The 22,198-nt window shown below is 50.7% G+C and overlaps 2 protein-coding genes across 6 annotated transcripts in view; one reads left to right on the top strand and one right to left on the bottom strand.

Annotated features, from left to right (window-relative positions):
- The window catches only part of Dpcd (deleted in primary ciliary dyskinesia homolog (mouse)), a 23,321-nt gene extending 13,619 nt beyond the window's left edge, over positions 1 to 9,702 (top strand). The window contains exons 3-6 of one of the 2 annotated variants that reach the window (XM_075974226.1): positions 3,769 to 3,893; positions 4,314 to 4,447; positions 8,980 to 9,082; positions 9,417 to 9,702. In XM_075974226.1, coding sequence (XP_075830341.1) covers positions 3,769 to 3,893; positions 4,314 to 4,447; positions 8,980 to 9,082; positions 9,417 to 9,521 — 467 coding nt within the window. In that variant the 3' untranslated portion in view covers positions 9,522 to 9,702. The remainder of the gene's footprint in view (positions 1 to 3,768; positions 3,894 to 4,313; positions 4,448 to 8,979; positions 9,083 to 9,416) is intronic. The other variant, XM_075974227.1, reaches the window with a different exon arrangement.
- A 674-nt stretch (positions 9,703 to 10,376) lies between these two features.
- Positions 10,377 to 22,198, bottom strand: part of Fbxw4 (F-box and WD repeat domain containing 4) — an 86,429-nt gene continuing 74,607 nt past the window's right edge. Inside the window, exons 7-9 of one of the 4 annotated variants that reach the window (XM_075974221.1) lie at positions 11,926 to 12,066; positions 11,294 to 11,435; positions 10,377 to 11,103 (exon numbers count right to left, since the gene is read on the bottom strand). In XM_075974221.1, coding sequence (XP_075830336.1) covers positions 10,984 to 11,103; positions 11,294 to 11,435; positions 11,926 to 12,066 — 403 coding nt within the window. In that variant the 3' untranslated portion in view covers positions 10,377 to 10,983. The remainder of the gene's footprint in view (positions 11,104 to 11,293; positions 11,436 to 11,925; positions 12,067 to 22,198) is intronic. The other 3 variants (XM_075974222.1, XM_075974223.1, XM_075974224.1) reach the window with 3 other exon arrangements.

The following is a 22,198-nucleotide window of genomic DNA, read 5'->3' on the forward strand; positions in this document are numbered from 1 at the left end:
CCAGCCCACCTGAAAGATGGGACTGCTTTCAGCATCCGGGCATCAGCCCGCTTCCTGCTGACTTGGGAAAGCCCCCTCCCACCCCCGCACTGCCTCCTTCATACATTTCCTGCAGACCCTTTATGGGGTCATTCGAAGTCTCCTTTCCAAAGGCTGGCCCTGACTCAGCTGGGAAGAGATGACAGCGTCCCGGGGAGCTTCCTTGCACACACCAGTTTGGGTTTAACATATAATCAAATCAGAGTGACAGCAGGTGGAAACCGTCCTCCATTGCCGCAGGAGCTGTCCTTGAGTACAGGAACAAAAGCGAGACCAGAAAGCCCAGACTGCGTTTCTGCCTGTGCACACCCATGCTCACATACCTGGGAAAAGTAAGGACTTCAGAATCTTTCATTGGATCTTGCCTCTTGAGAGGCTGGAAAGGGAACCTTCTTACCGTGTTATACTCTAGTGAAGAGTATGATTTCCCAGGGTGCTTGAAATGAGACAGCCAAGGGTGCCACACTTCCATGACCCTGAGCTGGGGTGAGAAATAAGGAAACAGAAGTGCAGTGACCTTTCCTTCTTGGACAGGTTTCTATGGAAGATGAGCTGGGTTCCTGCAGTGGCTCCTGCTCCTAGGAGCCATACTGGTGCTGTCCCAAGGCCAAGCGGTTTAACAGAACCCAGGAGTACAGGGCCGTCTTGCTTCCCCAGCCCAACTAGGTAGTAATTCATCAGTGTTCCCCTCCAGAAAACCACACCTGGCCTTTAAAGGTTAAAGTATAAAAATAGAAACACAAGCTGGGCATGGTGGTCACACCTTTAATACCAGCACTCAGAAGGCAGAGGCAGGAGGATCTCTGTGAGTTTGAAGCCAGCCATATCCACATAGTGTGTTCTGAGACAACCAGGACTACATAGAGAGACCTGGTCTCAACCAAAAAGAAAAAAAAAAGTGCTGAAGAAGGCTTTCGGGACATCACATCTGTCTAGAACATTTGGAGACGACAGTTTATCTCTTACTGATGACTGAACTCTGAATATGGGGTTCTAAGTAAGACCCGAATTCTTTTTGTTTGTTTTGTCATCTAGCCTGATAGCCTCTAGCCTCCATCCTTCCAGCCTTCTAAGTATGTGGCACATGATCAGTAGACCTGAATTTTGACTGTTCTTGATGTTTGCTCCCCCCGGAGAATAGAGGCAGGGCTTGAAGGCAAGCAGGTGGGGAAGAAAGGGTTTCTCCTCGATAAATAAACAAGAACAGAGGTGCTGGACTAGACGTCTGCTAAGTGAACTTGCCCCTTTAAACCTGTGATGGCTGTGTTCACAGCAATGGCATGGGGACCCAGAGGTGCTAGTTTGCTCCTAATACTAAGTGCTCTTACCAGGCACAGGGGTGCACACCTTTAATCCCAGCACTTGCAAGGCAGTGAGTTCTACATAGTTCTAGGACCGTCAGAGCTACATTGTGAGACCCTGTCTTGAAAGAAACCAAACGGTCTCAGGTGCTTGTGTAGCTGGCCCCTGATACTGTGTAACCATGTCTGGGGAAAAGTAATTTTCTGCCTAGTTTTTTATATGGGTAGTTGTTGCTGGGTTTCCCCTTCCCCTCCTTCTTCCTATTGCTGAGAGCAAAGCCAGGGTCTTACACATGCTAGGCATAGCTCTACCACCAAGCTGTACCCCAGCCTGGCGTAGCATTTTAGACATGGTTTAAGAAGCCTGGGATGATGTTTGCTGTCACAGGGGGTGGGCTCTGTCATCTTGTCATGGTCAGCCACTGCTAGGAGGTGTCTGCCACTTGTTTGCCACTGTCCCAGAGTCCCTTGAGGCCGTCTTCCATGGTGTTCCGGGGAGGTGTTGCAGGGACGAGGTTTGCATATACTCCCCGTCACAGCCGTTCACTTAAGGAAGTATTTGTGGGCATAAGAAGTTGCCTAGAAAGCACATTTCCAGGTTTCACTCATCCTTATTCATTTCCATTATAAATTTGCAAATGTGTTTCTAGAGAGAATTTTTGGCCCTAAGATGTAATAAAATCACGCTGCAGAATTCAGCAGACCTTATAAAAAGCCCATATTCATGGGAAGGTTCTAATTCTACATCACACTTTTGTGTTCGGCTTTTGTGCTCACAGAAGTGAGCATGTGCAAGCCTGGCCCAGCTGCTCAGAAGCCCACAGGCCTGATGCTACCACCATGAAAAGATCCCGCCCCACCCTGAAGAGAGAGCCGTCCCTGACAACAGTTGTGGTTGCCCATCAGGCCCTTTCTCAGTTGGTCACATCCTCGAGCAGCTCCAGGAGCTGGAAGACTTCAGCACCTCCTGCTTAGCTCTTGCTGTAGGATGCCCCAACTCGGCAGCCCAGGCTTTCTTTTTTTTTTTTTTTTTAAGATTTATTTATTTATTTTGCTTACAGTGTTCTGTCTGCATGTCTGCCTGCAGGCCAGAAGAGGGCACCAGATCTCATTACAGATGGTTGTGAGCCACCATGTGGTTGCTGGGAATTGAACTCAGGACCTCTGGAAGAACAATCAGTGCTCTTAACCTCTGAGCCATCTCTCCAGCCCCCCAGGCTTTCTTAAACAGCAGAAGGGTAGGGGTGGAGGGTGGACCTCAGCAGAACATCTCCACTGTGGACTGCGTGGGAGCAGCCACCAGCTCAGGACTGACTGGAGGTCAGTGAGAATCTGCCCGCTCTTGTCTGGATATATGATTTCCATAATAGATGTATCTTATAAGACAAAAACAATACCAAAATAAAAACAGGCATGGTGGCTCAGGTCTATAAGCCCAGCACCCATGACGCTGAGCCAGAAGACTACCCTGAGGTTAGCAGTAGCCTAGGCTACAGAAGGAGTTTACATCACAAAACAGACCTAAAGGACAGGAGGACAAGGATTAAAAACATCAACCACAATAAGAAAAACCTTTCACAAATGTCTGAGTTGTATATGCATTATCAAGTTATAAACATAAGGATCCATTTTACAAAAGGAAATCACACTTACACTTAGTGCATTTAAAATGTAGTATATAAATGCAAGCCAAACATATAAAGCAATAAATAAGTCTCACAAAATAAAATCAGCAAACTATTTGTTGATTGCAATAATAGAGGTTAATCCTAGTGCTTGGAAAAACTCTTATCAGTGAGTTACACCTAGCTCAAGATTATTTAAACAACTTTTGGGCTGTGTGGGGGGGGGAGGGGTTGCTATCTGTTGTTGCTATTAAGCCAGGTGTGCCTGAAATAAGTGAGTGTCTTTGGACTTTCTGAATCGTGAGACAAACCTGGACAACAGCTCTCATGCAGTTCGTTTCCCTTTGCGTAGTTATTAGAGAGGGAAATGCATCCAAAGATGGGCATGCTGGCACACTCTTGCAATCCTTACACTCGAGGCCAAGACAGAAGGAAGAGTTTGAAAACAGCCAGGGCTTTCTCGTCAGACTGCATCTCAAGAAACAGCAAACCACAGCTAAACTCCATTTGAAGACCCAGATTTCCCATTTCCAGAAATGACCTTTGTCAGCCCTCTGCCTTCTGCTGGGTGCCCCCACGATTCCTCCTAGAGCTGCTCAGTTCCAGGGGTCAGCCTACCTTTGAGGTGGACTTGGCAAGCTGTTGCTGCTGCGGTACCCCAGTTTGACTTCCCAGGTTATGTGATTCCCCATTAGGTGCAAAAGACCCAGCATCGAGACAAAGGCCCCGGCTTGTCCGGGTATCTAATGTCCTGTCATATTTGGCGGGAAGAGTGTTCATCCTTTGCTTGTTTCTCTCACCAGTGAGAAAATGGCGTGTGAAAAATGCCCTGGGAGCCTTGGGCCAGTGGCAACTTGAAGTGGGAGAGCCAGCGCCCTCAGGAGCCGGGGGCCTGGGGTCCGAGCTCATCAAGGAAAGTAATGCCAATGTATGTCTGTCTGTCCAGTGTCTAAGGGGGAGTGGGAGGAAACTTCTGACCATGATTTGCTGACCACCTTATATTCACTATGTCCACCTAGCCACACTAGGTTTGTATGGACATCCAAACACGTTATTTTGCCCATTCCAGGGCAAGGCCTCTAGGCCTGGTATGTCACAGCAATAGCAACTGCTTTGGGTGGGAGCCAGGAAGAAGAGCAGAGGGTTTCTTGTCTGGCTCTAGCTAGAGCCTGGGGAGGGTAGGGGCCAACCCTTTGAACCTTCCCCCAAGAATGGTCCTTGATAACCTGGGCGCCACAGCACAGCCCTGTAGTCTCAGCCCTTGGGGAGGTGGAGTCAGGAAACAGAAGTTCAAGGTCATTCTACTACACAAGTCTAAGGCCACCCTGGGCTGGTTTGCTTTCCACAGCCCATCTTCATGCGTAAGGACACTAAAACAAGTTTCCAGTGGCGGATTCGAAATCTCCCCTACCCAAAGGATGTTTATAGCGTCTCTGTGGCCCAGAAGGAGCGCTGTGTCATTGTTAGAACGACCAACAAAAAGTGAGTGGCACGGTGGGCACCTGTTTCCCTGGGTGTGAGCTGAGGTAGAGTGGGCTCCGAGAGTTGGGGAATTGACTGTGCAGCAGCTCCAAGGGAAAATCCAAGCCAGGGTCTAGTCTGGGATCTGGCCTAGCCTAGGGCTCACGTGACTATCTGCTGCATGAATAGGGCTTAACCACTAGCTTGTGGTCTCTGGCAGTTTGCTCTAGGGTTGTTATATCCTTGACCTGGTGAACTTGGCTTGGTGACGCCACTGAATTGGCAGGAAGCCACATCTGGGTGGCAGCCCTCGTCCTTCCCTGGACTAAGGGGAAGTAGGCAGAAGTTTGACTCTCAGAAATCTCTAGAATTCTGTTTCAGATTCCCTTTGTGATCTGTTAGGGGGAAGGCAGTGAGTGCTAAAGTTTGAGAGGTGGCCAGGGTGTGATCACATTTGGGTTTCTGGTACTCTGATCACAGACAAAGGGTCTAGAAAAGAATCCGCTTCAGCCTGAGCTAGAGAGAGTATGAGGGCCAGTTCTAAACAGGGACCTCATTTGGGGAGGGTTTTGGTGTTTGTTTTTTGTTTTTTTGTTTTTAATCTCCTCGTCCACAAGCTGCCAAACCACCCAACTTTGATGCTGGGGTTCAGAGCCTCACCCCATGGTGCCTACATCGCATCTGCTGCTTCACAGGAGAGCTCCCCTCTCCCCCTTCAGGTAATGTGGTGCAGTCTCCTTTAGGAAGCAGAGGGCTTCCCAGCCACCTCCAGTGCAGCCCTGGGTCCTGTTGTCCTCTTAGCACCCCCACACCCTGTCACTTTGGCAGGGTTAAGGGGACAAGGGAAAGGGTAGAGATGAATGAATTAATTTCAGGATTATTGCTGTACATGCAGCCAGCGGCCCCCGTAGTGGACCTTGTCTATAAATATAAAGTCATAATAATAAGGGTTTGCGTTTATAAAGCACACTGAAGTCCTCAGATAAAAGGCAGTTTATTCCCGTTATTGTTCTCATCATTAACAGGAGTCAGTGCCTAAAGTGGAATTTAGCAATTTCAGACAACAGAGAAATTGCCTGTAGGAAAACAAACTCCGTGCTTCAGCAAGCATTCCCTGGCGTACGAAGCCCTGGGTCCAAACTAGGAACAAAAGTGCTTCTGATAGCATTTGAATCTGCAGCTCAGCGCTTTGTGGAGCTGGCTGCTGCCTCCTTTCCGTCCCCCAGAGGTCACTGTGGAATACAGATATCAGGCAGAAATGTGATTACAAGAGCGTGCTGGAAGAGGGGCCAGCTAGCTCACCAAAATCTTCATCTGTGAGCAGATCCTCTGAGCCCCATCCCCTGCACGTGTATACATAGATGCCATAGGTGGCGCTATTGGCCAGGGGCTCTCACTAGCGGAGCATTCCAGCACCCAAGGGCAGGGGTTGGGGGCATTTTTGAGATGCTATTAGAGGCCAGGTAGGATGGGAGTGGTACCCTGGGAGGAGGACTTCACAGAGGGAAAAGAAAATGATATTTTGGTGCTTACTTTAGAATTGAATAGAATAGAATTGAGTCCTAAACCAGGCTCAGCCTGCCCCCTGCAGGTCCCTATTTTCGAAAGTAGGCTGGAGAGGCCACCAAACTTAACCAGTCCTTTCCTGTGCCTAATGGAGTTCCTACCTTCTACCTGGAGAAATTCAGTCGCTACCGGTACTTCCAGCGGTCAAACAAATCACAGCGGTGTTTTGTATGAGCAGGATTTGGTTTTTAGAACACTTTTAAAATCTCTTTCCTGATCATGATACCATCCAGAGGGGGACATGAAGCATATTCTTACCTATATATTAATGGCTGTAGAAATGCATATAAAAAGCATACAGTGACCTGTACAGAGAGTAGTGTGCCCTTCTCAGTGCTGTGCATTTGCAGAGCCCCCCACCAGAGCACTTTTGTTGGGTTCTGCTTTTCTTCACCTAGAGGTGTGCCCTCGTTTAGCATCCAAAACAAGGTTCCCAACCAGAGCTACACAGTTGCTTGTTGCCCCTGCAGAACTGGTTTAGTCACTTTGCTTGAAGTTGATTCCAGTGTCTTGCTGTAGTCTTGACCTTGGGTATTAATAAGATGAATTGGGAAGAAAGAAACCATTTCTATGGGACCCTGGTGTGGCGCCATCTGGTCCTGAGAAACATGTTTGTATAAGGAAGGTTCCATGTCTCAGCCGGAAGTGGAAAGACCGAGTGTGCTGGACTAAGATGACTCTGGCTTAGATCTAGCCCCTGCCAGGTGCCAACAGTAGACTCTGGCCAAGGTCTCCTCACTTGTGAGAAGCGTGCTTACACTACCTCACGACAGTTTGAGGAACTTAGGATCACATACATACATGCACCCTGTACCATGGTCAAGCTGCCAAAGCAAGGGCGCTGAAGAGAGCCTGGCTAACTTGACACTGGTGATACTCTAACTGCGGCTTTTATTAGTGAGTAATCTAGACGACAGGACTCCGTATTCGCAGAACTGCCTGACAGGCTCTGAGAAGCTGAGTGTGGGCCTCTTCATTGTGACTCTACAGGCAGCAGGAAGCCATGGTGTAGTCTGCCCAGTGCCTGAGATTTGAGCTTTACCTGCTGCCACTCTCAGGGCAGGACTGGCTGGAGACTTCTCTGAATACAGTGGACACGCTAGAGGAGTGTGGGGCAGAGACCACACCACTGTCCACAGCAGGCCTGCGCAGCCCTGCCTCAGCTCCTTCACGGGCTTTCACAATGCCTAACCGGTACCCTTTTCCATGCACAGAGCCAGGGGTTGCAGGGAACTGGGCAGGGTAGTAGAGTGGGACAGGAAGGCACTCTTTTCCCGAAGCACAGTGGCTTCCTCTCATCCAGATGCTGGCCAAAAATTCAAGTTCAGGTATTGTGGCACACCCTAGACTGAGCAGGTAAGCAGGTGAGCAGGGGCGGTGTGCAGAGGGAAAGGTGGAGACTTTTATTCACTAGCACCCTAGATGTCAGCCGTCTCTAGGAGAGGTTGTTTAGCCTCACCCAATGAACAAAATCCATCAGAGATGCAAAGCAAAGCTAACCCTCTCAGGCATTGGCAACCTCCATTCCCTAGACTGGTGTAGGAATAGGGAAGGGAAGGGGCAAGCCACACACCTTAAGTTCTCTGATCCTGAAGTTGCGGGGCGGGGGGGGGGGGGGTGGGGGGGGGAGCCCTGGGCTGCTTCTCTTCCATTGGCCCTGCCTGGGGGTGGGCGGTGCTTCTCTCCTGGTCCTGCTTTCTGTGTATATTTGCAGGGAAGATGTTAACACTTCCTAACAAGCCTTTGTGTTCACCTAATCTCCACTGTTTAACCTTTGACCCCCTGCTATTATCAGTGTCTGCCACCTTTGCAGGCCAGACCAGGGCCCCAGGAAAAGCCCTCACTTAGCCTGTTGGCTAGGAAGAGGATGAAGCAGGCATTCCACCCATTGCAGGCAGATGGATCGCCTTTCCCTGGGGCAGAGCTTTGGAAAAGAAAGCAATGTGCAGTACCATTAGGGTCCCAGCCCCCACTCCTTTTGAACTGTCAGCCTTTGAATAAACATTCTTTTCCTGCGTGGGTCCCTGCACCTTGGTGGGGAGAGGGGAACCTGGGAAGAGAGGGGCCCCAGAGCCTCTTCTGAACTGAGGGATTTGGACAGGGAAGACAAGGCAGAACCCTGCATCGAGTCCCCAGGGCATCAGAGCTTTTGAAGTGGACTCAGTGTAGCTGTCACCACAAGGGCCAGGTCCCTCTGAAGTATTAAAAGCCCATTCTCTCCAGGCCCTTCTCTTGAGTTTGTTTGTACCTGCCTGAGGCATTTCCCTCAGCCCACACAGCCGCTCTCCCTCTTCAGAACAGGACTTGTCCAGGTAGGGGCTCTAGCCACCCCTGGCTGGTGCCCATCCCATCTAGCCCACACGTCCACCAAGGAAATTGAGAGGAAGGGCATCAAGTGAGGGCCAGGCATGAGGAACTTTGAGCCTGACTTCACCAGCACCCTCCCTCCCTCCCTCCCAACTGCATTCCCTCTTGGCAAAGCCTCAGAATCTGTGCTATCTGGTTGGTTTTGTGTTTACTATATGGGAAAAGGGTTCAGAGTCTGAGACATGACTTGTCCTCCCAGGAAGATAGCTCCGTCTAGTGACACTCTGGTCTGGTTTTAGTAGTTGGTCAATGAGGCCTTCAGAGACACGTTGTCGTCACCCCAGTCTTTCGGTGAGGTCTCATGTAAACAGCCTTAGAAGTCCTGCTGATGCTTGTTAGGAAAAATGTCCCATTTCTGGTGTCCCCATGAGCCTGGGGCTGTTGTTTGTATAGTTGGTGAGTCTGACCCCTGGGCTAATCTCAGAACCCCCACTGGTTCTGCTCCCCCTTGGCTGACCCGCTGTAAGGCTGCCATCATCCTTTTGATTCCAGAGCCACAGACCCAAAAAACCCAGGCCCTTTTCCTGTCAAGCTATGTAGAAACCTGGTAGCGAAGGGCCTGGTGCCCAACTGCCAGGGTCACCGTGCTGGTTCCCAGCAGCCTCTCGGTGTCCCCACAGGTACTACAAGAAGTTCTCCATTCCTGACCTAGACCGACACCAGCTTCCTCTGGAGGACTCTGCACTGAGCTTTGCTCACGCCCACTGCACCCTGATAATCTCTGTAAGAGAAGAGGTTCCTCTTCCCTCGCCCACTCTCCTGCCTTCAGGCACCCCAAGTCCTAGGTCTGCTTGGTGAAGACCAGGCTCTCCTACTCACCTGGGGGGCGGGGGGAGGCCATGATGGGGACTTCAGCGGTTATCATGGGGATGCTCCTCCCCAGCCACAACCCTGAACAAGTCCTTCAGACCTGCTCACCTATGTCTCCTCATGTACAAGAGGATCCAGAGAGTGTGTGTGTGTGTGTGTGTGTGTGTGTGTGTGTGTGTGTGTGTGTGTGTGTGTGGAGGGAGGGGCTAGTAACCGAGTTATGCTTTCTCCCTGGTTCCCTCCACAGTATCAGAAGCCAAAGGAGGTCATGGTGGCTGAGTCCGAGCTACAGAAGGAGCTAAAGAAGGTAAAGACAGCCCACAGCAGTGATGGGGACTGTAAGACCCAGTAGCTGTCCTGAGCTTTGCTTGGACCTCCGTGTGAAGGAAGCTGGGCGACTTCCTGGCTTGGGCTCCTCTGGCGTGGGCAGCTTCCTCTAAGAACTTCAGAGGCCATGGACGTGGCTCTTGGGGCACAGCTTGCTTCTGCCTGTGGTTCTGTTCCTGAGTAAAGTCGTTTGGAGCTGCTCTGGACGGACTGCCCTTCTATTCATTGCTCTATGTTGCCTGACCTCAGGCACCCTGGTCTTCCCAAGGAAGGCGCTGGTGTGGCAACCTCCCCCACCCTCCCTATCCTGGAGCCTTCCGTCCCGTCCCCACCTTCCAGCTAAAGAGGAGAGCAGGGCTAGGCTTGCCGTACTTGTCCTATACAGGTGGCCCAGGAAAAACTCCCCTGAGATGGATGTGAGCAAAGGGGAAGTTGAAAACATCCAGCAGTCCTGGAAATAGCACAGAATGTTACAACACTGTGCTTGAAGAGAGCAAGGTTACAGGTTGTCAAAGGTGTGTGTGGTGAATGAAAGGTCACCACAGGAGACAGCAGGTTAACAGCCACAAGCCACAGTCCCTTGTCCACACCCCAAAGAGGTGGAAGAAAAGAACCTTGAGGACACAGAGCCATGGTTTTGTCCTTCCCTGTACACATTTCTGAGTTTAAATATGATTTCTGCCTTCCTGGGGCCTCCTAGGATGACCTAACCAGATCTGATTTTATTTTATTATTTTTTAAGATTTACTTACTTATTAGGTATACTGTGTTCTGTCTGCATGTATGCCTTCAGGCCAGAAGAGGGCACCAGATCTCATTACAAATGACTGTGAGCCACCATGTAGTTGCTGGGAATTGAACTCAGGGCCTCAATGCTCTTAACCTCTAAGCCATCTCTCCAGCCCCCAGATTTTATTTTTACAGAAGTTAAAATCATATAGCATGTTTCTCACAGCTGGCCTGAGGAATGGCTAGCCCAGAGACCCGAATTGACAGGTGTCCTTTGTCCCTTTTCTTAGTTTCAAAACAAAACCAGGCTAGTACCTCAGAAATGAGCCCCCCAGTTTCAAGAAGCTGGCCAAAGTTGAGACCTGACTGAGGAGACAGCTGGTACTGGCAAAAGTTCCAGCAACTCACCTGTCTTTCTAGCTGGGATGTGGGAACCCCTCACCTCACTCTACAGGCTGCTGTAGTGCTATGAAGGGCTCGGGGACAGGCTGGGCCTCGCCAGCCCAGGACCTTATGTTGGCCCTGTTGTAAACACCAGAGTTCAGGTCCATTCTCCTAAGACCACGGGTACTAGGAAGGCCTACATCAGAGTCAGCCCCAGTGTCAAGGAGGCAGTGCTTCAGGTGCCAGGGCACTGTGGCCACAGGTCCAGAAGTGAAGCAGGACTGGGAAGAGGGTGCGGTGTCAGTCACTTCACCTGCCAGGCAAGAGAGGTCCCTGAGAAGCTGATCCACCCGGCTCAGAGGCAGGGCACTTGGTCATGGGTTCTCAAAGTCTAGGATGTGGAGATTGTAGGACAGCGCAGCATAGAGATGCCTGGTGGTGAGTCGCAGGCAGTACACAGGGCTGCTGAGCGGAGTCGACGTCAGTGGGAAGGCCTGGGAGGGAGGGCAGAGGAATGAGAAGAGTGTCTTTCAATTGGGAAATGGGGTACCCCAACTCAGGAGACCCAGACCCAGTGAAACAGGGACATGTACCATAGCTACAACCTTGGCCAATCACCGGCCTCCAATGCAACCCACAGCAGGTCTTGACACAGCAGAGGCATGTGCTGGTTGGGACACTTACGTTCAGGCAAGCCCTTTGGCGCCGGTCCCACAGCCGCACAACACCATAGTAGGAGGAACCTGTGGCCAGCAGGTGGTTGCCATCTGTCTGCAGGCAGTATAAGGTACTGTCATGGGGCTCCTCCCACTCCATGACACATTTCCTGTCCAGGAAGAGAGAGTGGTACAGGCAGGTGCCCTCCCTCCAGCCCAGCTTCCCCAGGGATGGAGACAGGTTAGGGAGGCCTATGGGCTGGAGTAGTGTGAAGCCTGACTCACTGGCTTCTTTCACGAGCAACCCTAATGGAGAAGGGCGCCTCTGCAGAGGCCTCCTGTGAGCCTCCCTGTCCTCATCTACGTCCTCCTGGCAGACTACCTGACGTAGGATCCGTGGGAGACACACACAGGCCTCACAAGGTCTGAGAGAGAATGCCAAGGAAGAGTTCCCTGCTGACTTGTTGAGGCTCTGAAAAAGGTCTGCCCTTCTCTGTCTCCCAGGCCACACTGAGCAGAGAGAGCTGCCTAAGGGTAGGGAACCTGAACTACTACGACCTTGCTGACAGGCTCTCTGTGCCTGCCCTGGCCAACCCAGGACTGAAAAGTTCCTGCATTGGTACAGGCCTTCCGTGTGATCCACCCATCCAGCACACTCACCGGGCACTTGTGCGGAGGTCCCAGTAGCGAACATAGGTGTCATAACCGCAGGACAGCAGTGTAGAAGGAGACTCATACATGACATCCAACACCCCGGCCCCTGGGGGAAAATCACTGCCCACATGTGTGATCAGCTGTCCACTGAGGGAGAAAAGAAGGGCATAAAGTGAAAGGCGACCTACCTTGGCCAGGCCTTGCAAAAGGCATCTGGCCTTGGAGACATATAGGTCTCCATCACCTGGGAGTGCTGAAGAGAAGATGCCTAGCGACTGAACCTCCAAGTAGCAAACTGCCCAGCCCTCCCCCAGTATCCCAGCTCCTAGCTGAAGGCTCAGTAGGGCAAAGACACAGCAACCTTCCTCCATCACACCTGCATGCTGGCTGCCTGCTCCCTCTGGGACTATGAATGGGTCTTGCTGAAGAGGTCAGCCCCCCTCACAAGCACACACTTGGTTACTTTATACTCCTTCATCTGGCAGGTCATGCAGTTCTGAGCTGCCTGAGACCAGTGCCTTAATTCCTGACTGTAATCTGGGGCTCAAACCTTACTGGGGATAAAGACCACACAAAGGGAGAAAGGGCAGTCCTAGGAGATGTTAAAACAAGTAAACACCTTTGTGTCCAGCGGCAGAAATAGCTGAGAAAGCAGCTTAGTGTGCTGGTCCCTGGTGTTCTCGGTCTCTGGCCCCCAGCCCAGGGCTAGCACGCCTCTGTGATCACAGCCCCCAGCCTGCTGGGCTCCAGCCTGCTCCCCCACCCGTACCCCACCCGGTGGCCGAGACCAGATTACTGAGAAGAACAATTTCTTTGTGACTGTGTAATTCCCTCCGTGACCGCGGCAGTGGGCAGACCTCTCACCCCATGCCAGACCCCTAGCAACCACGTAGGGGGGCCTCTTGGCCCTAGCAACTGCCCCTCAACATCAAGTGCACCAGCTAATCCTTATGGCCGGGAATGGTGGATGTATTGAGTTTCTGCAGAATGTGTGGAGGGAATAAGAAGAGGCACCTTCTGGGCCCAGTGCCTCAGCTTCCTGTCCACGGCTCTCCTTCATGGTATGACAGGAGAAACAGGCCATGCACACATCTCAGGCATGTACAGGTAAGAGGCCTGGGCATGGGGCACGAGGGGATTTCACTGACTCAGAACAACTTTGGCCTGAGCAGTGTCTCACAAAGGGCTTGAAGCAGGCGGGGCTGCCAGCCGTGTGTCTAAATGTAACTTCAGCTCCAGGCTGTTCCCATCACTCAGACTCTCAGCCTGCTCCCCTAAAAGGTAGCCTTTTAAAAAAAAAGCATTGAAGGAGGAGGCTGGGGCTCTCTCTTTACCTGTTTAGCTGTCCACTGTGAGCACCATGAAGCCCGCCAAGGAACCCTACTGCTATCCACTGAAGGGTTGAGTCCTAAACTGGCACACTGTGCCAGCCACCTTTCCAAGGTTATGCAGTGGTCTAGGGTGGGAGTCTGTCAGGGGCTCCTAGGGGACCGGGAGACAGCTCCCCAGGTCGGTGTCTGCTACAGACCACTCGGCCTTGCTCCTAGAGAGACCCTGCCCTTCTAGAGCAGCCACCAACCATGACAGCGGGGGGAGGGGGGTCCCCTCTCAAAGGTAGACTTGGATTTGTGTACACCAGGTGGGAGCCCCTCAGTTCTCTCTTTCCTTTCCAGATTTTGGGGCCCTGCCCACTCCATTAGTAAGGCTGTAAGGAGTGATTGAGGAGCTCACTCTCCCCTTTAATCTATGCAAGTAATTTCATGTTTGTTTGAAATAGAAGATGAAAGACTGGCTGTAGGGGTGGAGCCCAGGAGAGCCCCCTCTGCCTGCCCACCTTGTCTCTGGGATTCTGAGAGAGTCAGAGCTGGGTACCCACTGCTGGTGCTCAGAAGTGAGAGGGAGCACTTCCAGATTGAGCCGCCACTAATCTGGATCCTGTCCACTGCCCAAGCAGCCACCAAATACAGCACAGCCCAAGGGGCCTGGGGGAGACCCAAAGGCCCAGCCCTTCATCTGCCTGACCCAGCCTGAGAAGTTTCTGCTTTACTTTCTCTGGGACTCAAGTGGCTACACACACTTTAAACCACCAATAAAAAGATAACGATTTCTTTGGCCTTGGAGCCTCGGAGCTCTGTTGTATAGCACCACAAGGCTAAGTTCAGAGCATCAGCGGACACACCAGGCCCTGGGAAATGGCCTGTCTCTCCTAATAGTAGCCCAGCAGTGCCACAGGAGCCCTGCTGCGGCTTTGATTTGGGAAAACAAACAGAAATGGCACCATGGGCCCTTCAGGTTCCCACCCCAGCCCCAATTGAAGTAGAAAACTGTAGCTTAACTGTTGTGATGGAGAGAGACTGGGCCAACAATAGCCCAGACGGCTTCTGTCTCCTCACCCCTCCTGCGCTGCTTTTCTCGCTGCAAGTGTGTTCTTGTAAAAACGATTAGATTGCAATTTGTATAACGTGGTGACCCCAAATTCAGACATTTCACCCCTTTTCTCTGGAAAGAATGTTAAGAATGCTTCTCGGCCTCTCACTGTAGGAGGCAAACGGGGTGGTGTGCGCAGAGCCTTGGCTGTCCACAACTGTGTGGGAACCGGGCTGACACTCAGAGCCCCGGGCCAAGACAGGAGCAAGAACTGGGCTGTCACTATAGAGAGCCAGACAAAAAAAGTCCCTTTCCTTCCAACTCTTGCAGACAAAGCGTAGGCCTCCAGGAGCTGCCAAGGGCCGCAGACCTCCACACCCTAGCCTCCTGAGCCTGACTCCAGCAATTCTCTCTCCACCCAGGGAAAGATAAAGACAGATGGAGCAGCCTGCAGGGTGAGCCTGATGAATGAGACAGGCTAAGTCGGAGTGCTGCGGGAGGCCTCTGGTACCTGTGCAGGACCACATCCCTGAAGGGTCTCTCAGAAACGAAAGGAGGTCTCCTGAGCCTGGCTTACCCTGCTGACCACGAGGGAGAAAATTCAATAATGTACTGCCATCAGCCACTCTGGCCCAGTTGACACAGGCATTTCCCCTGCCCCTCCAGCGTCTCAACACCATGCCCCACTTCACTCTTAGTCCAGTGCTTACACCTCCTCTGGCCCACACACTCACCACAGGCCTCTCGTACGGGAGTGTTCTGAAGCTTCCAGCCCACAGTGCCACATGCTGTGATCCTCACCGTTCCCAGCTACTTGTGGCCGGGCGGTGATGGCGCACGCCTTTAATCCCAGCACTCGGGAGGCAGAGGCAGGCAGATCTCTGAGTTCGAGGCCAGCCTGGTCTACAAGAGCTAGTTCCAGGACAGGCACCAAAAACTACAGAGAAACCCTGTCTGGAAAATCCAAAAAAAAAAAAAAAAAAGACAGAAAAAAGAACGTTCTAAAAGGATAAACAGACATTTTGGGGTGAGGGGATTGGGTAATTCTTTCGTTAATGATGGGATTGTGACAGGCAATGACGATGGTAATGAGGCTGACCATCTGATTTGGCTAGAGGCTTGGCAGTGTGAGGGGACACATGGCAGTGTCCGGTGCCCAGCCCTCAGAGACCTGTGCATACATAAAATCAGTCCTCTGATTATGAATAAAGAAGTCAAAGCCTCTGAGGAAATACCTTCAAGTCAAATACCAGGAAGACAGGATACAGGCTGAATGGCAACCCCAGCCTGGTGGTATCCTGATAGGAACAGAGACGGCTGTATAGGTCTCATAGTGGCGGAGTAGCTGTTACCTTTGTAGCAGCTCACATAGTTGAGTCTGGCAGGCACTACCTACACTGAGTGTTTCACACATGCTGGCTTGTGTGCTCCTTACAATAGGCCCAAGGTCTCTCCCCGCCCCCACCCCCAATTTTCTATATTTATTTATTTATTTATTTGAGACAGGGTTTCTCTGTGTAGCCCTGGCTGTCCCAGAACTCACTCTCTCTGGCCTCAAATTCAAGAGATCCGCTTGCCCTCTGCCTCCTGAATATTGGAATTAAAGGCATGCTATCAAGCCCAGCTTAATTTTGTGTTCTTTTAAGCCTCCAAGTCTGCCATTTTCTCCTGCAACAATGGAGCACCTGTACGGTATCTGTCTTGGTCTCTCACTGTCCTCTGTAGGTGATGGGGCCCTGCCACTCGTCAAGGGACCTCTGACTTGCCCCTGTGGGAATGGGAGGGTCTAGTTGGTTGCAAGCCCAGCCCGGCCCCAGCAGATACAAGGTTCATTTTCAGGTCCTCTCTTGTACTTTGCAGGTCTCTGTACCTCAGGTGCCTAAGGGGCTGGTCCTCTACTAAGAAAATCAAAGGAACACACCCCAAATTTAAAAAAGGGGGGGGGTCTTCCCCAAACATCTCTTGCAAAAGTTGTGCTTATGGGAATCAAGGAACAATTTAAAGGAGTCACTATCTCCTGGGGATCAAACTCAAGTTGTCAGGCTCAGTGACAAGTACCTTTACCCACTGAGCCACCTGCCCCAGATTTCAAACCCAACAGTGGAGATGTGAGGACGGTGCTGAAACTCACTGTCCCTGCTATGTCAGAGGGAGGGGGCACACAGTGTCTGTCACATGTATATGTGTGAGCATGCATCCCCTCCAGCACCCACCAGAGCACACGTGTTCAGACACAATGGCTCAAAGGCCAGGCAGCCAGGCAGCCCACTTTGTACTGCTAACAAGGCGACGTAATTACAGGAAAGGGCAGCCGGGCAGATAAAAGGATACAAAATTTCAACATCTGTTGCCATAAAGGGATAAGGAGTAGTGAAACGCAAAGTATCAGTTTGGTGTCAGCAGGCAGAGAGCCAATTTCAAAGAGTTCAGGGGGACAGAGGGGACAAGAAAGCAAAAGCAAAGGGGGAAAAAGAATAAGAAATTACAGGGTTCCTTAAAGAAGTAAAGAAACAAGAGAATGAAAAGGCTGTCAGTAATACTTTCAAAGGAGAAGGCAGGTACTTTCAGGAGGGGCAGTCCCGTAATCACCCTGACTGAAGGCCAGGCCCCTGCGCGGGGCGGGGCAGAGGAAGGCCAGGGGAGACAAAGCCACATCTGGGTGGAATGGGGCATGCATGATGTCCTCAGCACACCAGCCTGTGATGACCACAGCTGCCATCTCCATCCATGAGCCCCTGCCATTTGGCTGTTAGCGAATGCCCTATATTCAGACCCTGTGCTTAGCACAAGACGAAGTTCCATTCCCAACATGCCTGGGGCCAACCAGGTAGCTAAGTACCTGGTGGAAGAGGCCATGGTGACAGATCAGGGAGAGCTTTGTGAGGGGACACTACTAGTGCTGACCTGGGTTTCCTTAGGGCATGGGGTCACCCCGAGTAAAGCCTAAGAATGTGGGAAACCCATTCTGCCTTTTCCCTGGCTAAGAGACTCAGCAGCTTCAAGATAGAAATAAAAGCATAACAGAACAGGGATGACCCTGCCCTTAGGGACAGAGAGAGATATCTGTGCGTGTGGATGCAAACCTGCAAGGTGGCAGTAGCAGAGGGCTCAGTGCCTCGGGAACAGTAAAGTCACCAAAAGCCCTCTACCTGCTTCCCTAACTTCACAGTCCCCAGCATGGCTCAGGGCCAATAGCTGGACCCCTGTGACACCTTCAGGTCTGAAGTGTCCCCAATCCCCAGAGTGTTGTGCTCATAGTGACCACTGCTAGATCCAGCTCAAATGCCCCTTGGTAGAAAATGCAAATCCTGTAACAACAGCAGGCTCATGGTGGTGGAAGATGACAGAGGACCACTCAGGCCTACTAGGCCTCCAGTAGCTGGGTGGTGTGTGCCACACAGTCAACACCTGGCACCCCCCCACCCCCGTGACTACCCAAGTGTCTTGTTGACATGCAGAGAGAAGACATAAGGTACACTTGGTTGGATGCCTCTAAGCTTCGAGCTAAGGACTAGGAGGGCTTTGGTATAGTTCCTCGAAACCTGACGAGACTCCTTCAGTGGTTGGCTGTCACTGGGAGTTGTTGGCACTTGAGGATTGAACACTGGGCTGTCAGATACTGGGTCCTATGCACCTGGGGCTGAGTGAGGGGCCCCAGCTTCCTCACTGGCAATCCCTCTCCTTGGGCTTAACTTACAGTGCTGTTCCAACAGAGGAAAAGGCCAAAAGGGAGATAGGACAGGCAAGTTCTAGCCAGTCCTTCCTCACCCTTCCCTGCTTAGCCCCTGGGTACCCTGAAAGAGATCTCTGGGCAGTCTAAGTTCAGTACTGGATGCTTGGGGTGGGTACCTGAGAGATGAACGTGGCAACAGTTCTAAAGATGGCAGGACCTGTGCCCAGTGGGAAGCTGCACCTCCTGGGTGTCCCAGCCCCCACCATCACCTGAGGGTAGCCCAAATGCTGAGAGTCCCCCACCCCCCAAATCAGCACACACATAAAAGAAAATTCATGCCATGCTCAGGTTTCGGCAGTGACAGGTTAAAAGCAAAGCAGCCAGCCAGCACTGCATTCCGCCCAGCCAGCGTCCTGCCGGCAATACCACTCCACCTTGCAGATTGCCTGTCAGTCAGGCTTTGGTGTTATTGAAAGATCAAACTTGGTCCTGCCTGTTCATTACCTTAATCCTGTTTTCTACATGGCTTTATTATCTGCTTGGCTTCTTTAGGAAAGACAGCTCCAAAGTTGTCCTGGCCATCTATTTCCTCCCACCAGGGCACCTCCTCACCCCCTGCCATCTCAGTTCTCCAACCTGTGTCCTGGACACAGGGCAAATGTTTGCACAAGGTCTGGTTCTTCCCATGGGTGACGAGGACAGTCTGGGGCTAGAGAGGAGGCAATGCCATATGATACCTAGCGTGGCCCTGTCACATGCAGAGCCCAGAAGCTGGCCAGAGAACACAGTGACAATAACTCATTTGATTCCAGAGCAACCCAGAACCTTAGTTGTCTTGTGCTCATTCTTATTTGGGTTCATTCTGAGTTCAGTAAAGTGTCAGTGTTTGGGGTTGATGAGGTCTAGGCATTTCATAGAATGATATTCACAGAGCCAGTCCTTTAGAACTCCATCCTGATCCTAAGTTCCCTCCAAGGCAATAGGAGGCAGCTCAAAGATCATCCAACCTTGTTTGTTCGTTTTGTTGAGGTGGGGACTCTCGATGTAGCCCTGGCTGTTCTGGAACTCACAATGTAAACCAGGCTGGCTTCAAACTCACAGAGATCCACCTGCCTCAACCTCCCAGATGGTGGGATTAAAAGGCATGCAACACCACACCCACAGATCATCTAACTTTGAGATTCTGCTAAGCCATGGTGGTATACCCAGACCCCCCTCCCATAGCGGGGCCCAGGCAGAGGGGATGGTACGTGAGCCCCAACTCTATGACTAACTGAAGCTGAAACCGCTGACACAATGCTCATCCGTGGACCACAGTCGCACTGGCAACACCCTGCTCTGTGCTGTGGCCAGCAGCTTCCTCTCCTGCCACTGGTGGCAGCCACAGGTTTCCTGCGACTTGAGAGGTCAGGTCTCCATGAACTGTTCAGTGCTGTGGGAGACGGCAAAGGATGTAGGTGTTGGCAGTGGGGCCTTTCTTCATAGTTATTTAATCATAACTATTCCTGGGAGTGGAAACAGTGGATTCTCATTTTCAGTCCCCAATGTGCAAAGCAAAGTCTAGCGAGGCCCCAATTGAAGCTGGTAAGTGGCAATGTAGTTCTGGAGTGGGAGTCTCAAGCCACACAACCAGGGCTCCCTCAACTCCCTCTGGTCCCAGCACATAGCCCCACGAGAGAGGGTTCCTTCTGCCTCAGCCTTAATCTCAAGGGGGAAGGACTGGTGTCAGTTCTACAGAATAAATTCATGAGAACAAATTCAATAATGTGTCAGATGCCAACAGCTTCAGGACACAAAACCACAGGAGCCCTAGAAGTTTTAGTTTAGCTGGCAATGGGGTGATGTGACCACCAAATGAATTGACAAAAGTAAATACATTTTTATGTGCATGGTGTTTTGCCTGCATGTATGTCTGTGCACCACATGAATAGCTAGCTAGTGTCCTCAGAGGCCAGAAGAGGTTGTCAGATACCCCAGGAACTGACGTAACAGATGGTTGGGAGCTACCATGTGGTTTCTGGAAATCAAACCTGAGTCCTTTGAAAAAAAAAGTCAGCCAGTGCTCTTAACTACTGAGCCATCTCTCCAGCCCCACAAAAGTAGATCTAAAGTGAGGAAGGTAAGACCCATCTCACATGAGACCACACTTGGACTGGCCAGTGCTCAGAGGGACTGATTCAGAGAATTGAAGGTAACAATGGTCCTGAAGCCAGCGTGAGCCCAGCTCCACAGACCACTGGCCCACTGCTTACATTCTTTCCTGTTAACCAAACCCCAGGTCTGAAGCACCTGCCTTTCTCTTTGCCAGTACCAGTATGTGTAGGAGAGGCTGGCTCTTCTCTCAGGCCAAAGAAGAGCCTCTTCTGGGCTCTTTTCCTTTCCAATTACAAGTCCATTCTTTTGTGTGTTGTTTTTTGTTTTGTTTTGTTTTTGAGACAGGGTTTCTTTATACCTTTGGAGCCTGTCATGAAACTCACTCTGTAGACCAGACTGGCCTCGAGCTCACAGAGATCTGCCTGCCTCTGCCTCCCGAGTGCTGGGATTAAAGGCCTGTGCCACCACTGCCTGGCCATAATTCCATTCCTAATTGATCTGTTTGAATTTGATTTTCATTACTTAGAGCCCAAAGCTACAGTTAATAGATGAACTCTGTTTATGAAGAACAACTAAGGAGCTGAAATGGTGGGCCTGGGAAGAAGAAGGCTCTGGAAGGGCAGGAACAGGTCACAGACACCCAGAGGCCTGCTCTCCAGGAGAGAGGGATTCGGCTTTCTTCTTGTCCAAGCTCATAGATTCAGGAAGCAAATCTCAAAGAGAGGGAATTCTGGTATCACACTTATTAGAACAGAAAATAAAAACACTGGCACTAGGAACACTAGTCAAGATGTAAAGAAAACCAGATACCTGTGTCCTGGTGGAAATGTGGAATGATAAAGATGTGCTGAGAAACGTTTGGTAAGTAAAAAAACTAAACATGCACTTATTAAAACAATCTAAAATAAAATGTCACACAACTGTAATCTCAGTACTCAGGAGGCAGAGGCAGGTGGATCTCTATGAGTTCGAGGCCAGCTTGGTCTAGAGTTCCAGGACAGGCTCCAAAGCTACACAGAGAAATCCTGTCTCAAAAAAAAAAAAAAAAAAAAAAAAAAAAAAACAATCTAAGCAATTGACTTTGCTGGCATTTCCCCTAGAGAAATAAAAATGTGTGCCCACATGAAGCTATGCACAGATGGTCCTAGACAGCAGCTTTATTTGCAGTTGTCCAACTGTGAAAACAACTCGCAAGTCCCTGAATGGGTGCGTGTTCTTCATCAGGGAGAGAGACTTGGGTGTGTCTGCACGTGGACTGTATACTCAGTGGTCCAAAGGAATGGTACTGCTATGCACATGTCTGTAGGACGTGTGGGATATGCTGAGTTTTCTAAGAAAAAAAAATATTTGTTTTTTACTTGTTTGTTTTTTTGAGATAGTCTCACTGTGTAGCCTTGGCAGGCTTGGAATTTACTATGTAGATCATGCTGGCCTTACACTCACAAAGATCTGCCTGCCTCTGCCTCTCTAGTGCTGGGACTAAAGGTATGTGCCACCATTTCTGACATTAAAAAGCTACTCTTAAAAAGGTAACACACTAGGGCCTGGAGAAATGGGTCAGTGGTTAAAAGCACTGGCTGCTCTTCCAGAGGGCACTGGTTCAATTCCCAGCTCCCACATGGCAGCTTACAACTGTCTGTAACTCTAGTTCCAGGGGGATCTGATGCCCTCTCATGGATTCTGCAGGTACTGCATGCACATGCTGCACAGACATACACACAGGCAAAACAACCATACACATAAATATTTTTTTTCAAAAAACTAACATACAATTCCATTTATATCATATCTTCAAAATAGCAAAATTAGAGGCAAAGAGCATCTAAGTGGTTGTGGGGAGTTAGAGAGGGATGGCAGGTACCATTAGGAAGGGTGTATGAGGAAGAATCTTTATCTTTTGAGGGCAGGGTTTCAAGACAGGGTTTCTCTGTGTAACAGTCCTCGCTGTCCTGGAACTTGTGTTACAGACCTGGCTGGCCTCAAACTCACAGAGATCTGCCTGCCTCTGCCTCCCGAGTGCTGGGATTAAAGGTGTGCCTCCAAAGCCTGGCACTGGGCAGAAGAACGGCTATGGGACACACCAGTGTCAGTTTCCTGCTTTTGATATGCTCTGTTATTTAAGATGTTATACGAGCACCCCTCTAG

The sequence above is a fragment of the Microtus pennsylvanicus genome, chromosome 5 (assembly GCF_037038515.1).
Source record: "Microtus pennsylvanicus isolate mMicPen1 chromosome 5, mMicPen1.hap1, whole genome shotgun sequence".
Taxonomy (NCBI): Eukaryota; Metazoa; Chordata; class Mammalia; order Rodentia; family Cricetidae; genus Microtus; species Microtus pennsylvanicus.